Raw genomic sequence first — 16,087 nt, 5'->3', positions numbered from 1 at the left:
CCCGGCCGCCCCGCCCTTCGCAGCCGACTCCGCGGCGGCCCGGGATCCAGGCCGGGCCGCGGCTCTCGCCGCCCAGCCTAGCCCAGCCTGGCCCGGCCCAAGCGCCGAGCCTAGGCGGTCCACTCCCCGCGCCCCAGAGGAGCCGTCAGCGCGGCGCCCGGCCCAGTCACCAGCCCGGCAGGCCCGCCCGCATCCCTGCCCGGCCCCGGGCTCCCAGCCCCTCCCCGCCCCGGGGCCGGGGCCCCTGCAGCCTCCAGGTCCCCGCGCCCCGGCCCCGGCCCCCCCGGGCCATGCGGCCTCGGCCCCGCCGGCGCCCACCGCGCACCTGAGGAGATGAGGCTCCGCAATGGCGCCTTCCTGACGCTGCTGCTCTTCTGCCTGTGCGCCTTCCTCTCGCTCTCCTGGTACGCGGCGCTCAGCGGCCAGAAAGGTGAGCCCCTCCCCCGCCGTCGCCCGCCCCGCGCCCCCTCCCACACCTGGGCGCCGGCGGCCGGAACGGGGTCCGGGCAGCTGCCGCGGAAGGCGGCCGGAAGCCGACGCGGGCGCCCCTTCCCCGCCCGGGCGGTGCGAGAGGACGCCCCTCCCATCCTCGCTCCCACTTGTTTGCTGCTGGAATAACGAAATTCTCCTCTGGCCTGGGCTGGGCCGCGCCGGTGAGCGGGAGTCGGGTGCCCCATGTGCGGTCAGGACCGGCCTCCGTGAGTACAGTTCTGCCCGTGTTAGGGCGGGTCGCTCCCTCTAGTGAGCTGGGGACCTCAGAGTTCTCAGAGAGGGACAGAGACACAAGGTCACAGAGGTGGCTGTGCCAGAGGGTCCCCAAGGTACCGGCTCCAGGCACCTGGGTGCACCGATCCTGAGACAGGAGTGAGGAGGCAGCCAGACATCCAGGCAGTACCATCACTTCACACCACCTCTCCACCCCAGCCCACTGTGGGTGCGGCTCCCTGGGGCCTCCACAGCCCTCCTCCAGGACATCTGGCCCCAGGACTCCTCCACAGGGATGTGGGTGCTGCGGAAGCCTTCCTGTGGCTACTGGCCTGGGGGGGCGGGGTGCATGGAGGGCCTCATGAGCAGCCCACCCAGCCCTGGCTGCCCGTTAACTTATTTTGTGTGGTCTCACCTGAAGTTTGGTTAAGCTGGCCAGTCCACCATCATGGCCCTCTGCATCTGGCCAGCACACTTAGGACTGAGGGGGCAGGCCCCAGCACTGGCTGGAGTTGCCCTGTGTTGGTTGGGATGGCTGGGGCTGAGTGGGGCCTTGGTTGAGGGTTGAAGGCTGAGGAGGCGCTCGCAAGCCCTTGTCCACCCAGCCTTTAGCACAGGAGGCACCGGGAAAAGCTGCTTCCTTCCTGCCGTCTGGCTTTCCTGCAGGAGGCCTAAGCAGGATCAGGCTGAGGCCAACTGACCCTCTGCCTCCCTCCCACCTCCTGCTTCCCTGTTCCCCAACAGAGGCTGTGGGAGAAGCTGGAGCCTTTCTGACCCTCCAAGTCCCAGTGTCCCAGCCTGGCTCCTGCCCGCCCAGCTCAGCCCAGCCCTGTCTGGGTGAAGGCCTGGGCTGCCCTAGGGGCTCCAGAGGGCCTGAGGGGAGACCCCCTAGGACTTGGTACATGGAGGGCATGGCTGGGGCAGAGTTCTCCGTAGGTGGGGTGTGTCACCTGGGGGAGGGCATTTTGGACCCTTCGGAGAGTGGCCATGTAAGCAGCCTGGCATGGAGGCCAAGGTGGGGCCATATCTGATGGGCTGGGGCACATTTGTTCAGCTGTGAGTGGAGCGATGACCCCTTGCACCCTGTCCTGGGCTAGGCCGCAGTTCCTGTGTGCCTCCTACGGCAGCCACTGGCCCTCAGCCAGGTGTCAGGAACTGCAGCACCAGCCTCCCACCAGGACACCTTCTCTGTGAGTCTGGCTGGCCACAGTGTCCAGGAGTGAGGGGGATACCCATGGCTCCATTTAGGGCCTTCTGTCCCTAAGTGGGGCATCCAGGAGGGCCTGGGGAGCAGGAGGGCACCCCTACTCAAAGAAATGTGGGGCTCAGATGCAGGGGTCCTTGTCCCTTGGGTTCGGCAGTCCAGAAGCCTGTGTGACATGTGACAAGAGGGTCACCTGGGCCTTCCCCGTCGAGGACTGTTACTGTTTTGGGGGTCCCAGTAGGGTCTTGTCTTTGGAAGCTTGAAGAGAAGACTGAGTCTGGGCTCTTATATGAACCTTTCTCATTCTTATATTCAGACGACTGTATTAAGCCCATGGGGAAACCAGACTAAGTCTGAGGCCAGACTGGACCTTGGCTTCCAGCTTGCAGTGAGTAGGAGGCTCAGGAGAGGGCTGGCCCAGGCACCGATGCTTAGAGGAAAGGCAGAGGAAGCCAAATCTGTAGGGAAGGGAAGAGGTGGGCAGGAAGCCAGAGAGGAAGGGAAAGCAGGAGCAGGTGGCATCCTGGAAGCCAAGGGCCAGGAAGGACACATAGGCCTTGGCAAGACGGACCCTAGATACGGGGTTTCAGGCCCACTTTCATATCCAGCCTTGACGAAATTTGTGCAGCATCTCCACTAATGCTCAAACTGTAGCCCTCAGCCAAGCACCTGCTGAAGGTCCCCAGGGAAGACAGCAGACCCTCCAGGGGGGTGGCCTCAGCCACACAGCCCTCCCCAATGTCTAAGCTGTCCCATCTCCTGGATTTCAGCAATGATGGATGCCTGTCTTGACCACTGGGAGGGTGGGTGCAAGTCCTGGAGAGGAGGTGAACACCTGCACCCTCTCCATGCCCCTGCCCTACTGCAGGATTTTTTTTTAAATGTTTATTTATTGATTTGGCTGCTCCAGGTCTTAGTTGCCACACGCGGGATCTTTGTTGCCGCATGTGTGATCTTTCTTGCCACGTGCAGGATCTTTTAGTTGAGGCATGTGAAGTCTTAGTTGAGGCATTTGGGATCTAGTTCCCTGACCAGGGATTGAACCTGGGCCCCCTGCATTGGGAGCTCAGAGTCTTAGCCACTGGACCGCGAGGGAAGTCCCCTCACCGCAGGTTAACAGCACACCTTTGCTGGGCCTGGAACCTGCCTGTGCCCGTCTGAGCCTGTTTCCCCTTCCCTAAGTACAGAGCACAAGGTCTGTGTCCCAGCCTGGCTCTTGAATCTGTTTCTTTAACAAAGAGGGAACCAAAGGGAAGACTGTGATCCATGGGCTTCAGGTATCCTGATTACTCTGCCTTCTGGTGGAGGAAGGGGTGGGAAAGCCTCTAGTAGTGTGACCACAGCTGCCCCCAGGACTTGGGCAGAAGAAGGCTCCTAGGAAGGGAGGCCAGGGTAGGAAGCAGGCTGTGCCCAGGCCTTGGTGGTCAGGGTGATTCAGGTCAGCAGGGCCCACCGCTGCCACTGGCCTGTCCCCCTGGGGCAGGCTAAGGTTGGACAGAGCTCAGCGTACTTAAAGATCAGAGAAGGCTACGGGTTTGGGGTCGGGGGGCGGACAGGGGCAGCAACAGCAGTCAGAGGGGGATGAGGTCTCCTTACCCTCCCTCCACTTCACAGAGGGCCCCACTGCAGGGAGCTGCCTTGGGTGTAGCCAGTAGCACAAGGGCTGCCCCTGCAAGACTCAGCAGCTCCACAGCACTGGGGTGGCATTGGGAAGGGCATCAGGGACAATAGGTGGGTGGGTAGGGACTCAGGCAGGAGGGAGGCCACCTGCCTGTGTAGGCAGCTCTGAACTCCCTCCTGCTGGGCCTCAGCACCTCCAGTCCCCCCTCCCTACTGGCAGCTGAGCAGGTGAGTGCTGGGGGTGGCCAGCTCCCTGTTCAAGGGGTCAGGTTTCCAGGGTAACCTGGCCTCAGAACCCAGAGCAGAGCCTCAAAGATCTGGTAACCTGACTCCTGACTCCCTCCCCCAGCAGGGCTGTCCCTGAGCACAGAAGCTTGAAGTGGCCTGGCCTTTGGCCCCTTGGGCAGGGTGTGGGAAGGGAGATCGGGCAAGCTGCTGACTCGGGAGTGCCTCATCAAGGATCTGCTTGGCTCCCCCGCTCCTCCCCCCACAGCCTCTCCGTCCTGCGTAGGGGCTTCCCCTCCCTTTTCCCCGGGATTTAGCACTTAAACCTCTGCCCCAGCTGCAGAAAGGGGGTGTCCTGAGATGACCGAACTTTGCCTTGGTCATGACCTTTGGTATACCCGATTGTGGGGAGGTGACACCATCCCAGGGCATTCTGGGGGCTGTGACCCCCCCCCCCCAAGGGATCAAGGAACATAAGAGCTGCCTGAGGGTGAGAGGGGAGATCTGGAAGGCAACTAGGCCTTGAAGGCTACATGGGTTTTCATCAGGCCCAGAAGAGAGAAGGGGATTCCAGTCAGAAGAGACAGCATGTGTGAAAGCATAGACATCAGACAAGGAAAAGGAGGTGTGTGTGATGGCAAATAAAGAGGGCAAAAGCCGGATTAGAAAAGGCCTTGAGAGTGCACAGCCTGGCAGGACCTGGCTGCCTCAGCAGCAGATAGCGATGTTGTTTGTCTCATTCTTGCTCTCTGGGCCCTGCCAGACCGGTGGAGCCAGGTACTTGGCACCCTGGAGATCCCTCTCCACTGTCAGGCAGCCCTACCTCTGTGCTGCTTCTGGCCCATGTGCACCCCTAGTGCCTGCACATGGGGCCCAGTTGGAGGTTCTGACACAGGCCCCCCTGGGGTGGCATGGTCTAGGCCTAGAACAGATCTCCAGAGAAGCAGGCTTCAGGGCACTTAGAGCTCTTGTCCCCTTTCTGCTCCTGACTTGCTGAGGGACCCCTGACTAGTTTCTCAACTTCATTTGCTCCTCTGAGCATTGGGGGCTGTAACTGCAACAGTCCCCACCCACCCACCCCCACCGGACTGTGTGAGATTGCAAATCCAGAGCTGGTGCCTAGTGTAGAATGACAACCATGAGGACGGTGACGAATGGGTGCCTGGGGCACAGTCCTACTTGGAGGATACGGGGGAGAGTCCAGGGAGGTTTTCTGTCCCCATGGGGCCTTGGGGATGGGGCTGCCTGTGATCTCTGTGAAGGGGGATGGGAAGCAAAGTGCAGAGGCTGAAAGAAGGAACAGGGGAAGGTTGGCCTCAATGCTAAGAGCTCCTTGAGGAAGGTCTGGGTCATTGTGCCCTGGTTGGGACCTTGGGTGCCCTACTTCCTGGAAGGAGGAGATGCTGCAAGGAGAAGCAAGAGGGGGCTTTGGGAGGAGAGGGGAGAGGATGGAGAGGATTCAGTCTGAGCCTTTTCAGCCTCAGCTTAGGTTTGTCTCACCTGGGGCTGGAAGTGGTCCTGCAGCCCTCCCACTTCAGATGTCTCCTCAATGCAGAAAATAAAGGGAGAGCACTGGAGAGGGCTAATTCCCCCAGTGGAGGCTTTTCTTCCCCAAGTGTGAGTGTCACTGTGACTTCAGAGTGACCCTTATGTAACCCCATGTGGCTCACATGTGGCAGGCATATGAACAGATGTGTATGCTAACACTCAAGGGGCAGTACCTCAGCTCTAGGCTGCCCCCTGGTGACAGCCTGTGTACCACCCACAGGCGATGTGGTGGACGTGTACCAGCGGGAGTTTCTGGCGCTGCGTGACCGGTTGCATGCAGCTGAGCAGGAGAGCCTCAAGCGCTCCAAGGAGCTCAACCTGGTGCTGGACGAGATCAAGAGGGCCGTGTCGGAGAGACAAGCGCTGCGAGACGGAGACAGCAATCGCACCTGGGGCCGCCTAACCGGTGAGCGCAGGAGCGGGAAGTGGCAGGGGATGCGAGGCTGATGGCGGACCGCGTTGTCTGACCTGTCCCTTCCCGACCCACCCAGAGGATCCACGCCTGAAGCCGTGGAACGTCTCGCACAAGCACGTGCTGCACCTACCCACTGTCTTCCACCACCTGCCACACCTGCTAGCCAAGGAAAGCAGCCTGCAGCCCGCCGTGCGCGTGGGCCAGGGCCGCACCGGAGGTAGGGGCGGGGCCCGGGAGGGGCGAGTGGCGGGTGGTGGGACGATCCCCACGCAGTGCCCAGTACCGACCCTCCGCGTCCCTGCAGTGTCAGTGGTGATGGGCATCCCCAGCGTGCGGCGCGAGGTGCACTCGTACCTGACTGACACGCTGCACTCGCTCATCTCAGAGCTAAGCCCACAGGAGAAAGAGGACTCGGTCATCGTGGTGCTGATCGCTGAGGCAAGTGGGCTGGGGCACGGGTCGAGGGGACATTCAGAGGAAGACACACGGCACAAAATAACAAGGAGAATGAAAACAGCAACATTTCGGAGGAAAAAACTCAGAAGTTCAATCGTCAGTTTCACTCACAAACTTAACAGGATAAAAAGTTAAAAGGAAAGACATTTTAGCACCCCCTCGTGGAGATGCCAGTTATAGTCTGTCCCACCCCTTGGACCGAAGTATGTAAAAGGGCTTTTTCTGAGGCACCTGTGGCCCCCAGGCCCAGCCTTACTTAGCCTTCAGGATGGTGGGCTCACTCCTTCCATGTGGGAGAGAAGGCTGTGTCCTTCCCCCAGCCCTTTCTTCTAGGCCATTTGGGCTGGCAGCCTGGCTCATGGAGGGCACTTGGTCTCCCCACAGACTGACCCACAGTATACCTCGCTGGTGACGGAGAATATCAAGGCCTTGTGAGTACTGACAGCCCGACAAGGTTGGTGGAGGGAGGACCCTTTGCGGGGTGTTGGGCAGACAGGTGCCGGCCGTGCCCCCCCCCCCCATCAAGATGCGCCATCCCTCTGTGGGAAAGGGTGCTTCCCCTCTGGGCTGAAAGGGGGTGGGCATGTAGAGATGACCCAACCCCTCTGGAGCCTCAGTGCCTCAGTAGGATGGGTGTGGTGTCAGGGGATATCTGCCTGGTGGGTCTTAAGAAAAGGACAGGGTCTAGCTAGCTCAGCTCTGTCCCTGCTCCAGTCCCTGGAGGCTGCACACTCACTGGGCCTTCCTGTCCCCCAGGTTCCCTACAGAGATCCATTCTGGGCTCCTAGAGGTCATCTCTCCTTCTCCCCACTTCTACCCTGACTTCTCCCGCCTCCGAGAGTCCTTTGGGGACCCCAAGGAGAGAGTCAGGTACTAGCACTACCCACCTCCCTGTGCCCCCAGCAACCTGCCCACCTGTGCTAAGAACCTAGTCTGTGGGTGTATGAGTCCTGGGCACTTCCCTGCAGTGCCTCCATTGTTCCATTGGAGGACCCCTGCATGGGGAGGGGGGGTCTCCTACCCACTCAGTGGCCTCTGTGGTAGCCACACTGGAGGTGGAGGGGGTCTGAGCTCTTGAGGCCCCTGCCCCTGGCCCACAGGTGGAGGACCAAACAGAACCTTGATTACTGCTTCCTCATGATGTATGCGCAGTCCAAAGGCATTTACTACGTGCAGGTGAGCACTGAGACCCTGCTCTGTCCCTTTTCCCCCTGGACCCTGGATGGGCCTGGGTGGCAAGCCCTGCCCTGCCCCTGTGCCCATCCTGAGTCCCGACCCCCTTCTACCTACCCACCACTGTGCAGCTGGAGGATGACATCATAGCCAAGCCCAACTACCTGAGCACCATGAAGAACTTCGCACTCCAGCAGCCCTCGGAGGACTGGATGATCCTGGAGTTCTCCCAGCTGGGCTTCATCGGTGTGCCACCCCCCTCCCTGCCCCACTGACCTGACCAAAATATCTCCATCCAGCCCACTTCTGCCTCTGTCATCATCTCTCAGCCCCGCGCCCTGTTCCGAGCCCTAGTACCATGCAGTGTCGTGCTCTGAGCCTTTGCCTGGAGTGCCCGCTGCAGCCCCACCTGGCCTGTTCCTGCCTGCCCTCTGCATCAGGATGTTTGGGCTCACCATCCCATCTGCCCTCTTGTTACCTGCACCTGCCTGCAGCCAGCCAGAGGTTTTGCTGTGGGACCCTCCCCAGTGTCCCCCACAGGGATTAAGAGGAAGTAGGGCAGGGCAGAGCTGCCTACTCAGCACCCCTTTCCCTCCAATCCCACCCCCAGGGAAGATGTTCAAGTCACTGGACTTGAGCGTCATTGTGGAGTTCATCCTCATGTTCTACCGGGACAAGCCCATCGACTGGCTCCTGGACCATATTCTGTGGGTGAAGGTCTGCAATCCTGAGAAGGATGCGGTGAGCAGAGCCTGCACAGAGGCGGGAGGGGGCGGTGGAGCAAGCAGCCTCCAGTAGGGACTGTGTCGGTGACCGTGCACCTGACAGGAGGAGACTGCGCTGCTGGCTGGAGGAGTTTCTGTCTTCAGAGGTAGAGTTGAGCTGAGCCCTAGCGTGTGTCACCCTCCCTCCACAGAAGCACTGTGACCGGCAGAAGGCCAACCTGCGGATCCGCTTCAAGCCATCCCTCTTCCAGCACGTGGGCACTCACTCCTCACTGGCGGGCAAGATCCAGAAACTGAAGGTGGGCAGTGCCACACTCAAGCCTGGTTGAGTACAGCAGAGCCTGGGCTGAGGTTGGGCAAGGAGGTAGCAGGGCAAGTCCAGGGCCCACCCTAGCACCATTGTCCCTCCTCCACTGTAGGACAAGGACTTTGGGAAGCAGGCACTGCGGAAGGAGCACGTGAACCCGCCAGCGGAAGTGAGCACAAGCCTCAAGACATACCAGCACTTCACCCTGGAGAAGGCCTACCTGCGCGAGGATTTCTTCTGGGCCTTCACGCCCGCTGCAGGGGACTTCATCCGCTTCCGCTTCTTCCAGCCACTGCGACTGGAGCGGTCAGTGCCAGCGCCCACAGGTCCACCTTGGGGGAGGGGCAGGGTGGCTACCAGGGTAGAGGCCTCACCACGAATTTCTGGACCTGCAGATTTCCCTCTGTGACCCCCCGCAAATTACTTAACCTTATTAAGTTTTCTTACCTGAAAAGTGGGGCTCAGAACAGTAGCCAATTTGTAAAGACTAAGTCCAACAGTGCCCACAGGAGCTCAGTAACATTGCCCATCACCATTGTCCTTACAAGTAAGGCCCTGGTTGCCTTGCACAGTCCAACGGCTGCCCCAGGTGGTGCCCAGCCTCTCCCAGTACCTCAGGGCCCACCTACTGCACTCCTGGCCCAGGCCTGGCCTTTCTCTGCTGGGTAGTGTGCCTGGGCAGTACCCAACCCCTGCAGCAGCTCACAGGCCCGTCTGGCCACAGGTTCTTCTTCCGAAGTGGGAACATTGAGCACCCGGAGGACAAGCTCTTCAACACATCTGTGGAGGTGCTGCCCTTTGATGTGAGTGTACTAGCAGGTGGGTGTGCACTGAGGCCTGCCCCTTCCACAGCCACTGGCTTCAGCCCCTTGATTTTGCCCCCAGAACCCCCAGTCAGACAAGGAGGCCCTGCAGGAGGGCCGTTCAGCCACTCTCCAGTACCCTCGGAGCTCTGATGGCTACCTCCAGATCGGTGAGTGAGGGGCAGTCAAGTGGAGGTGAGAGGAGAGGCAGGAGTCTTGGGGCAACCTCTCATTGCTGCCCTCCCCCAGGCTCTTTCTACAAGGGTGTGGCACAGGGAGAAGTGGACCCAGCCTTTGGCCCCCTGGAAGCACTGCGCCTCTCCATCCAGACAGACTCGCCGGTGTGGGTCATTCTGAGTGAGGTGACATAGGGCAGGGCTGGGTGCAGGGAATGGGGAGCTGTACCAAATAGCTAGACCAGGGCTGCTCTCTGAGACCCCAGCTGACACTGAGCCCGGCTCTTCCAGATCTTCCTGAAAAAGGCTGACTAAGCCAAGGGCTTCTGAGGGTGCGTTTTGGCTGGCCCTGAAGCCCACGAGGCCTGGGATGTCGTCGCCGCTGCCCCCGGAGGGCCAGGCGCGGCCACCCCAGTCTGAGGGGTTCTGCCTGGCACCCCACTCCACTGGCCTGGGGTGGCCGCTGGCCCGGAGGCCCCAGGAACTGGTGCTGCCCCGCCCGCCGGCCGCGGGGAAGAGGCAGGAGGCCCCCACACTGTGCCTGAGGCCGGTCCGCGCCGCCCGGGACCGTTCGCACCCTGGCCCCCTTGAGCCAGGCCTTTATAGAAGAGCCTTTTCCTGGGCGCCCACTGTCTCCGCGCGAACACTGGAATGCATATACTACTTTATGTGCTGTGTTTTTTATTCTTGGATACATTTGATTTTTTTCACGTTAAGTCCACATATACTTCTATAAGAGCGCTCCTTGTAATAAAGGGTTAATGAAGTGTGTGCCTCACAGGTGAGGGCTCCGAGCTCACAGCCGGGCGCCTAGCCCTCCGCGCCCCCGCCCTCCGCGCAGTTCCGCAGGACCTCGTTCGCATTCTCTGGGAGGGTCCCGGCCGCCGGGTCGGTAACTCGCTGATGGAGCTGGTGCGGAATCTGCGTCCACGCCCCCAAACCGCCCCCACTTCCGTGATAACCCTCCTCGGAGCGCGCCCCCTAGCGCCCATCATCCCTCCCCAAGTGCCTGCAGCCGCCTCTCACCAAAGGCATCCCCCCACCTCCTCGTCCCACTCCTTCGTGGGTCTCAGCCCCGCCTTTTCCACCGTCTCCAAGGCCCTGCTCCTGTCCCCAGTCTGTGACTCATTTTAGGGTCTCCCATCCAACTCAGGGCCTTTCCTTTTGCCCTGCTTTGAAAGCTCCTCTCCTCTGCCTGCTCAGCTAAAAGTCACCATTTTAGGGACTCTTCCCGGCCAGCAGGCCTTCCCCGGATCTGGTCCCCCGAGACACTAGGACGTTTACTGGACAGCGCCTATTAAAACTACATTGATTACGTTCATCGTCGTTCTCTGCGGGCCGCAACAGGTTGCCCTGAACACTGCACTGTTCTAGATGCCGGTAACCGAGTACCGACCAAAAAAAAGTCCCTCGTGTTGGCTGTTTAGTCCAGGGTATGAGGAATAGGGCGGCTGAGGGTCAGTGGAGAGGCAGGCCTCATAGGAGGGGGACAGGCGAGGAGAGCGCTGACCGCAGGGAGGAGAAGCCGTGGGGTGAGCCCCAGCGGGAAAGGATGTGTGACTAACAGCGCCTGGGAGCAGGGCGGGAGAGGACCGGACCCAGGGCCCGATCGAGCCCCTGCCCAGGAGAGGCCTCTTTCCTTCCGCAGCCCCGCCGCCCCGCAGCCCGACAGACAGCTGTGGCCTGAACCTAGGCCCCTCCAAGCTCTACAACCCGAAGTGCGCGACCCACTCCGACCCAGAGAGTGCACTCGAGATCACGCTTTAATGAGAGACTGGGATGGGGGCGAGCACCCTCCCCCGTCCTCCAGGAGGCTCCGTCTCAACTCCAGCTCCGCCCACCCAGCGTCCTCTGTCTCAGGCCTTCTGCAGCAGTTTCTGGAACTGTCCGAGGAGCGCGGCGCACAGCGCGGCCGGGAGGAAGTGGGCGAGTAGGCCAAACGCCGCCAGCACCACGAGAAGCCAGAGCGCGCGCGCGCTCGCGTACAGCGGGGCCAGCCTGCGGGCGGTGCTCAGCGGGGGCGGGGCAGGGCAATGGCCCCACCCCAACCCTACGGGCCGCCTCCACCAGGGCCCGCCCACCTGCCCCCAAAAGGGAACCGCCTCCAACCAGTCGTCTGGTCCGGCCCGCCATTCGCTTGCGGCCTCTGCCGTCAAGACCCTGCCCACAAGCCAAGCCACCTTTCCCCGCCCTGGTGGACCTCCCGGGAGCCCCGCCCCGGTTCTCACCTTTGCTGCGCAGATCTCGCGTAGCCCTGAAAGTAGCGGAGGCGCGCGAACAGGTATACCAGGCCACACAGAGCCGCCGCACCTGGGAAAGGGGAGGGAGGGGTGGAGTGAGCCCGCTGATGCGGGGACCCCCGGGGCTCTAGTACGTGCGCCCCTGCCCCGCTCTCAGACCTTCGTGAAAGAAGATGCCGGCGACCCAGAGCGTGGCGAGGAACACCGGGAAGTACTCGCTGCAGTTCACTCTGCGGTGGGGGAGGAGCGGCATGAGGGCGCCGGCCTGGGGCCTCCGAGCGCCCGGGGCTGCCTAGCTCCCCGCCCCGCGCCCTCCCACCGCGCCTCACTGGGCTCGGTAGATGCGCTCGAACTCCGGGGGGCCGGTGGTGATCGGCGGAGACACGCGGAAGGCCCTGCGCGCCGAGATCACCTGCAGCGAGAAGTAGGCTGGGGGAGGAGGTGTTGCCGGAGTCAGATCTGGCACCCAGACTCCCGGCCCCGCCTCCAGTCTGGCCGCGCATCTTCTCTTATCCCAGCTCCACACCCTGCTCGTCACGACTCCCCTTTAAAAGCCCGACCGAGGGGACCGCCGGCCCCTGCTCTTCTCCGAGCTTGCCCTGTGTCCACGACACTCAGTGGGGAGGGCAGGGTGCCGGCCTGGGGCTCTGAGAGGCCCTGTCCAGACCAGTGAGTGTAGGGGAAGGGGATGACACGCCACAGGACACCTGCCCGCAGAAGGACTTTGCTCCTGAATCATTTCACTTGCAAAACACAGGCAAATGTCCAACTCCCACCCTCTAGGCATGGACTTTGGCCCAGGTCCCTGGAATGGGAGTGCCACCTGAGGTCAGAGTTGGCTGCATCCTTCCAGGTACAGAGGAGCACACACCCTGTGGCCAACCGTCTCTGCTCCGCCACCCACAGAGCTCACCAGGAGGGACCTCCCGACCAAGCCTGGGTCGCTGTGCCTCCAAACAGTAGTGTGGGTTCCTGCCTCAGTTTCTCTGTTCAGGCTCTGCCTCAATCTGACAGACACCCTCTCCTCTGCGCCCAGGTGGTTACGGCTGGGACTATTCTAGTCCAACCCCAAGCCACCAGGGCTCTGCCCCTCTCCCTTCCAACATGGGTGGGTACAGAGGGTGGGCCGGCCCTTGAGGGTCTGAGTGCACAGGAGCCCTTCTCTTGGCCTGAGGCCAGGTGCCCACCACACAAACAGTCCCAGTACTGGGTGTCTCCAACTATCTTCCTGCAAGTCCCATGGCCCTGGTGCCCTTGGTGCCAGGCCCTCTGCAGACATACCCCAACCTGAGTGCACTGTGGATACCAAGGGTGGCCTTGCCAGCACAGTGTACATGAGGAAGGGCTGAGGGCCAAGCTTACTGGTATGGCTGGAGATCAAGTCAGCCTGTCTGCTCAGCCACTCCAGGGCCCCTGCCCCAGGCTGTGTCTTGTCCTAGCCCATACAGTGAGAGGCAATGGTGTCCCCCAAAGCCAGAATATCTATCCCAGGAATGTGTCTCTAGGGCTGGTCTGAGAAGGGCACCAAGCAGGCACCTTTGGGGGCCAAAAAGCAGGTTTCAACCCTGTCTAGCTCCACATGGTTCCAGCATAGAGAGGGTGACTTTGAAGGCAGGGCCAGGGGATGGGGCCCTCCCACTGGGACACCCAGAGAGGGGACCGCTGGAGAGGGCAGGGATCAGCTGGAGTAGGGCTACATCAAGCCCATGGCTGTCCCGCTTCTGTACTCACCATCAGAACACCCATTCATCCTGGCACCCTGCCCCGCTGCTCAGGTCCTAGAGCCCAACATAGCTGGATGCCCCACCTGCTCCCTGAAAGCCCCTGCCCTCCTCCAGGGTTCTTTATGCTGGCTGAGGGGCCACCTTCCAACCCCAAGCCAGGCAGCCCACATGCCTACCTCAGTTGTTCCTCAGGGGCCTTTTTCCATTTCGCTGCCCATCCCCTAGGCTGGGTACCTCTCAGCCTTGGTCCCTGCCCAGGGTTTCACAGTTTGCCCTGCAGACACCCCTCCAGGGCTTCCCCCTCCCCACTTGGGGAAAGTGCAAGCCCCTCAGCCCTCTGGTGGGGGCCAGAAGAGCTTTCATACCAGGAGTCTGGGCTGTCCCTCACCTGGGCCTGGACCCCAGCACCTCCCCAGTGCCTGGAGGGCAGAAGGCAGACTGCAGGGGTCCAAGGCCCACCCACCGCCGGAGCAGAAGCCAGCCCACCTTGCAGCAGGACTCCCAGGAGGGTGACAGTGGCCAGAAGAGCCACTTCGTCCTTCATGGTGCCGGTGGCTCTGTCAGGCCAGGCTGGCCTGTGAGAGGGCTAGCTGTGGGGCTCTTATCACCCTTGTCTGCTGCTCAGAGGCTGGCCCAGGAGAGGAAGAGTGGCCCGCTCTCCCCGCCCCTTCTCAGTGGAGGGGGTTGGGGAAGGGGGCGTGACCATGGCCTGGTCAGGCTGAGCAAGAGGAAACCAGGGCCAGAGCTTCCCTGGTGGCGCAGTGTTAAGAATCTGCCTGCCAATGCGGAGGACACGGGTTCAATCCCTGGTCCAGGAAGATCCCACGTGCCGCGAAGCAACTAAGCCCGTGCGCCACAACTACTGAGCCTGCGCTCTAGAGCCCGTGCTCTGCAACAAGACAAGCCACCACAATAAGAAGCCCGCGCAGCCCCGCTCACCGCAACTAGAGAAAGCCCACATGCAGCAACGAAGATCCAATGCAGCCAAAAATAAATAAATAAAACAAATACATTTTTTTAAAAAAGAGGAAACCAGGGCCAGATGGAGCCTGGGCAGGAGAGAGCAGCCGCCTGGGGACAGCCCGGCCACCTCCTCCCAGTCCTTTTGTCCCTTCTATGCCTAGCCTTGTGCTGGCAGAACCCCTTGTCCACCTAGGCTTGCTCCAGCTGTCATGTGATCTTAGTGTCCCCCAAGGCCCCACATCCTCAGCAGGTCCCAGCTGGCCCTCCAGACCTCCTCTTGTCCTGGGTCTGGTGTCAGGCTCCTACTTGAACCACCCACTGCCACCACTTCCTAAATATCACCAAGTCCCACTCATTCTCAAATCCACCCCCAGTGCTACCTTCCAAGCCCCACCCTGCCCCAGTCATCTCTCACCTGGCCACAGGTCATGGGCTCCTCCCAGGTTCCTGGCCCTGACTCCCTGCTGATCCACACATAGCCACTCACCTGTTTCCCACTCCCCAACTGGGGCTGTTTTGTAACATGCGACTGACTGCAGGGTAGTCCAGGCAACCAGCCCATATTGGGCACAGCCGCGTCCTTGCTCCCTTCCAGGAAACCTGATGCCCAACAGTCTTGCAGCTGCCTGGGCTCCATGCACTCAGGCCATCCCAAGGGCCACTTGGCTGTCCTGGCAGGGTGGGTGAGCCCACTGGGATGGGTGAAACTACCGCCTCTGGGACCTCTGGCCCTGGAACAGTCACCTGCCATTTCTGCCTGCCCAGCATCCCTCCTTCCTGAGGCCCCAACCCTACCTACACTCAGGTTCTGTGGCCTGGACAGAGCTGCCTCCCGCCCCTCCCAGGCCTGTGGGATGGACATGTGAGCCAAAACTGACTGTGTGAGCCAAGACTGACTCAGGATGGTGAGACGCAGTTCTGGAAACTTCCTTAGAACTTTGGGAAAGGGAACTCAGAACGGGGAGGGAGATTACTGAGGGCCACTTATGGCCGCTCGCCATCCTGAGGAAGATGGAGCCAACATAGGGCTAGGTTGCGAGGATAGAGGTGGCTTATATCCTGAAGCCCGGGGGCCACCTTGCCTGGAATAAAGCCCTGGCCGTTCAGCCTTTCCATTTTGTAAGACGGTCATTTCTCCTTTTTGCTCAAGCTGGTTTGAAGTGGGTTTTGGTTAGCAGTGACAGAGTCCAGATTGGTACACAAGCACAGGCAGAAGCAAGCAAGCACAGGCCATGCTGTGGGAGGGACAGAGCAGCTAGGTCCTTGGGGCAACCGCTGCTGCACCGGGTGGTGGGCCACCATAATGCCCTGGCTCTCTGCTGCCTGGTCACTCTGGGGAGTCTCCACACGTCAGGGTCATATGACCTTGGGAGCTCTGTCCTTGCCGCCCACCTGGCCTCCTTCTTTGCTGCCCTCAAGCCTGGGTTCCAGCCTGAGGGCTTTGTTGCCTGTTAGGCTCCCCAAGAATCCCTTTTAGCCTCTCATCACCTGGCCAACACCCAATGAATGCCCTTTGTCCATCATTGCCCCCAGGGAACCAGCTGGGTGTGCTGGGGGCTCCTCAAGAGCAGGGCTGGGTCTCCAAGTCTGTGCCCTGCTTTGGACAGGTCTTACCTTAGCAGTAGTGGGTGCTCAGTGATGTGGAAATGACTGACAGATGCTCGGAAACAGAGAAAGAAGTGCCAGGGATTGGATGCCAGATGCGTCCTCCAGCCCTCTCTCTGCCCACTCAGCCCTTTAAGACCCCTGCTCTGGTCTCCCCTCCAGCCCCAGCCAGGCCCGCCTGAAGGGTGGGACACATGG

At 61.1% G+C, this 16,087-nt stretch overlaps 2 protein-coding genes and 1 long non-coding RNA gene across 7 annotated transcripts in view; 2 read left to right on the top strand and 1 right to left on the bottom strand.

Annotated features, from left to right (window-relative positions):
- LOC309656771 overlaps positions 1-16,087 on the top strand; it is a 115,051-nt gene that overhangs the window by 44,770 nt on the left and 54,194 nt on the right. The window lies entirely within an intron of this gene.
- On the top strand, positions 71-10,124 carry MGAT4B (alpha-1,3-mannosyl-glycoprotein 4-beta-N-acetylglucosaminyltransferase B). Of its 4 annotated transcripts, none has more exons than XM_082453530.1 (15): positions 72-430; positions 5,523-5,708; positions 5,794-5,934; positions 6,103-6,155; positions 6,558-6,604; positions 6,930-7,043; positions 7,274-7,349; positions 7,478-7,592; positions 7,957-8,087; positions 8,263-8,370; positions 8,491-8,684; positions 9,103-9,181; positions 9,264-9,351; positions 9,431-9,543; positions 9,649-10,124. In XM_082453530.1, exons 1-15 carry the CDS (start codon positions 334-336, stop codon positions 9,670-9,672), a joined length of 1,566 nt encoding a protein of 521 aa, XP_082309656.1. In that variant the 5' UTR covers positions 72-333; the 3' UTR covers positions 9,673-10,124. The 4 variants fall into 4 exon arrangements, with proteins under 4 accessions (XP_082309658.1, XP_082309656.1, XP_082309657.1 ...); XM_082453529.1 differs by having other exon boundaries at positions 75-430; positions 6,022-6,155; XM_082453532.1 differs by lacking the exon at positions 6,930-7,043 and having other exon boundaries at positions 71-430.
- On the bottom strand, positions 11,103-14,005 carry LTC4S (leukotriene C4 synthase). 2 transcript variants are annotated; one of them, XM_082453627.1, is made up of 5 exons: positions 13,808-14,005; positions 11,927-12,026; positions 11,757-11,827; positions 11,586-11,667; positions 11,103-11,240 (listed from the first exon to the last, which is right to left on the bottom strand). In XM_082453627.1, exons 1-5 carry the CDS (start codon positions 13,863-13,865, stop codon positions 11,114-11,116), a joined length of 438 nt encoding a protein of 145 aa, XP_082309753.1. In that variant the 5' UTR covers positions 13,866-14,005; the 3' UTR covers positions 11,103-11,113. The 2 variants fall into 2 exon arrangements, with proteins under 2 accessions (XP_082309753.1, XP_082309752.1); XM_082453626.1 differs by having other exon boundaries at positions 11,103-11,355; positions 13,808-13,978.

Source organism: Balaenoptera physalus (assembly GCF_965194825.1).
Source record: "Balaenoptera physalus genome assembly, chromosome: 3".
Lineage (NCBI taxonomy): Eukaryota > Metazoa > Chordata > Mammalia > Artiodactyla > Balaenopteridae > Balaenoptera > Balaenoptera physalus.
The sequence above is the reverse complement of the archived record's forward strand: the minus strand, read 5'-3'. Positions and strand labels throughout refer to the sequence as shown.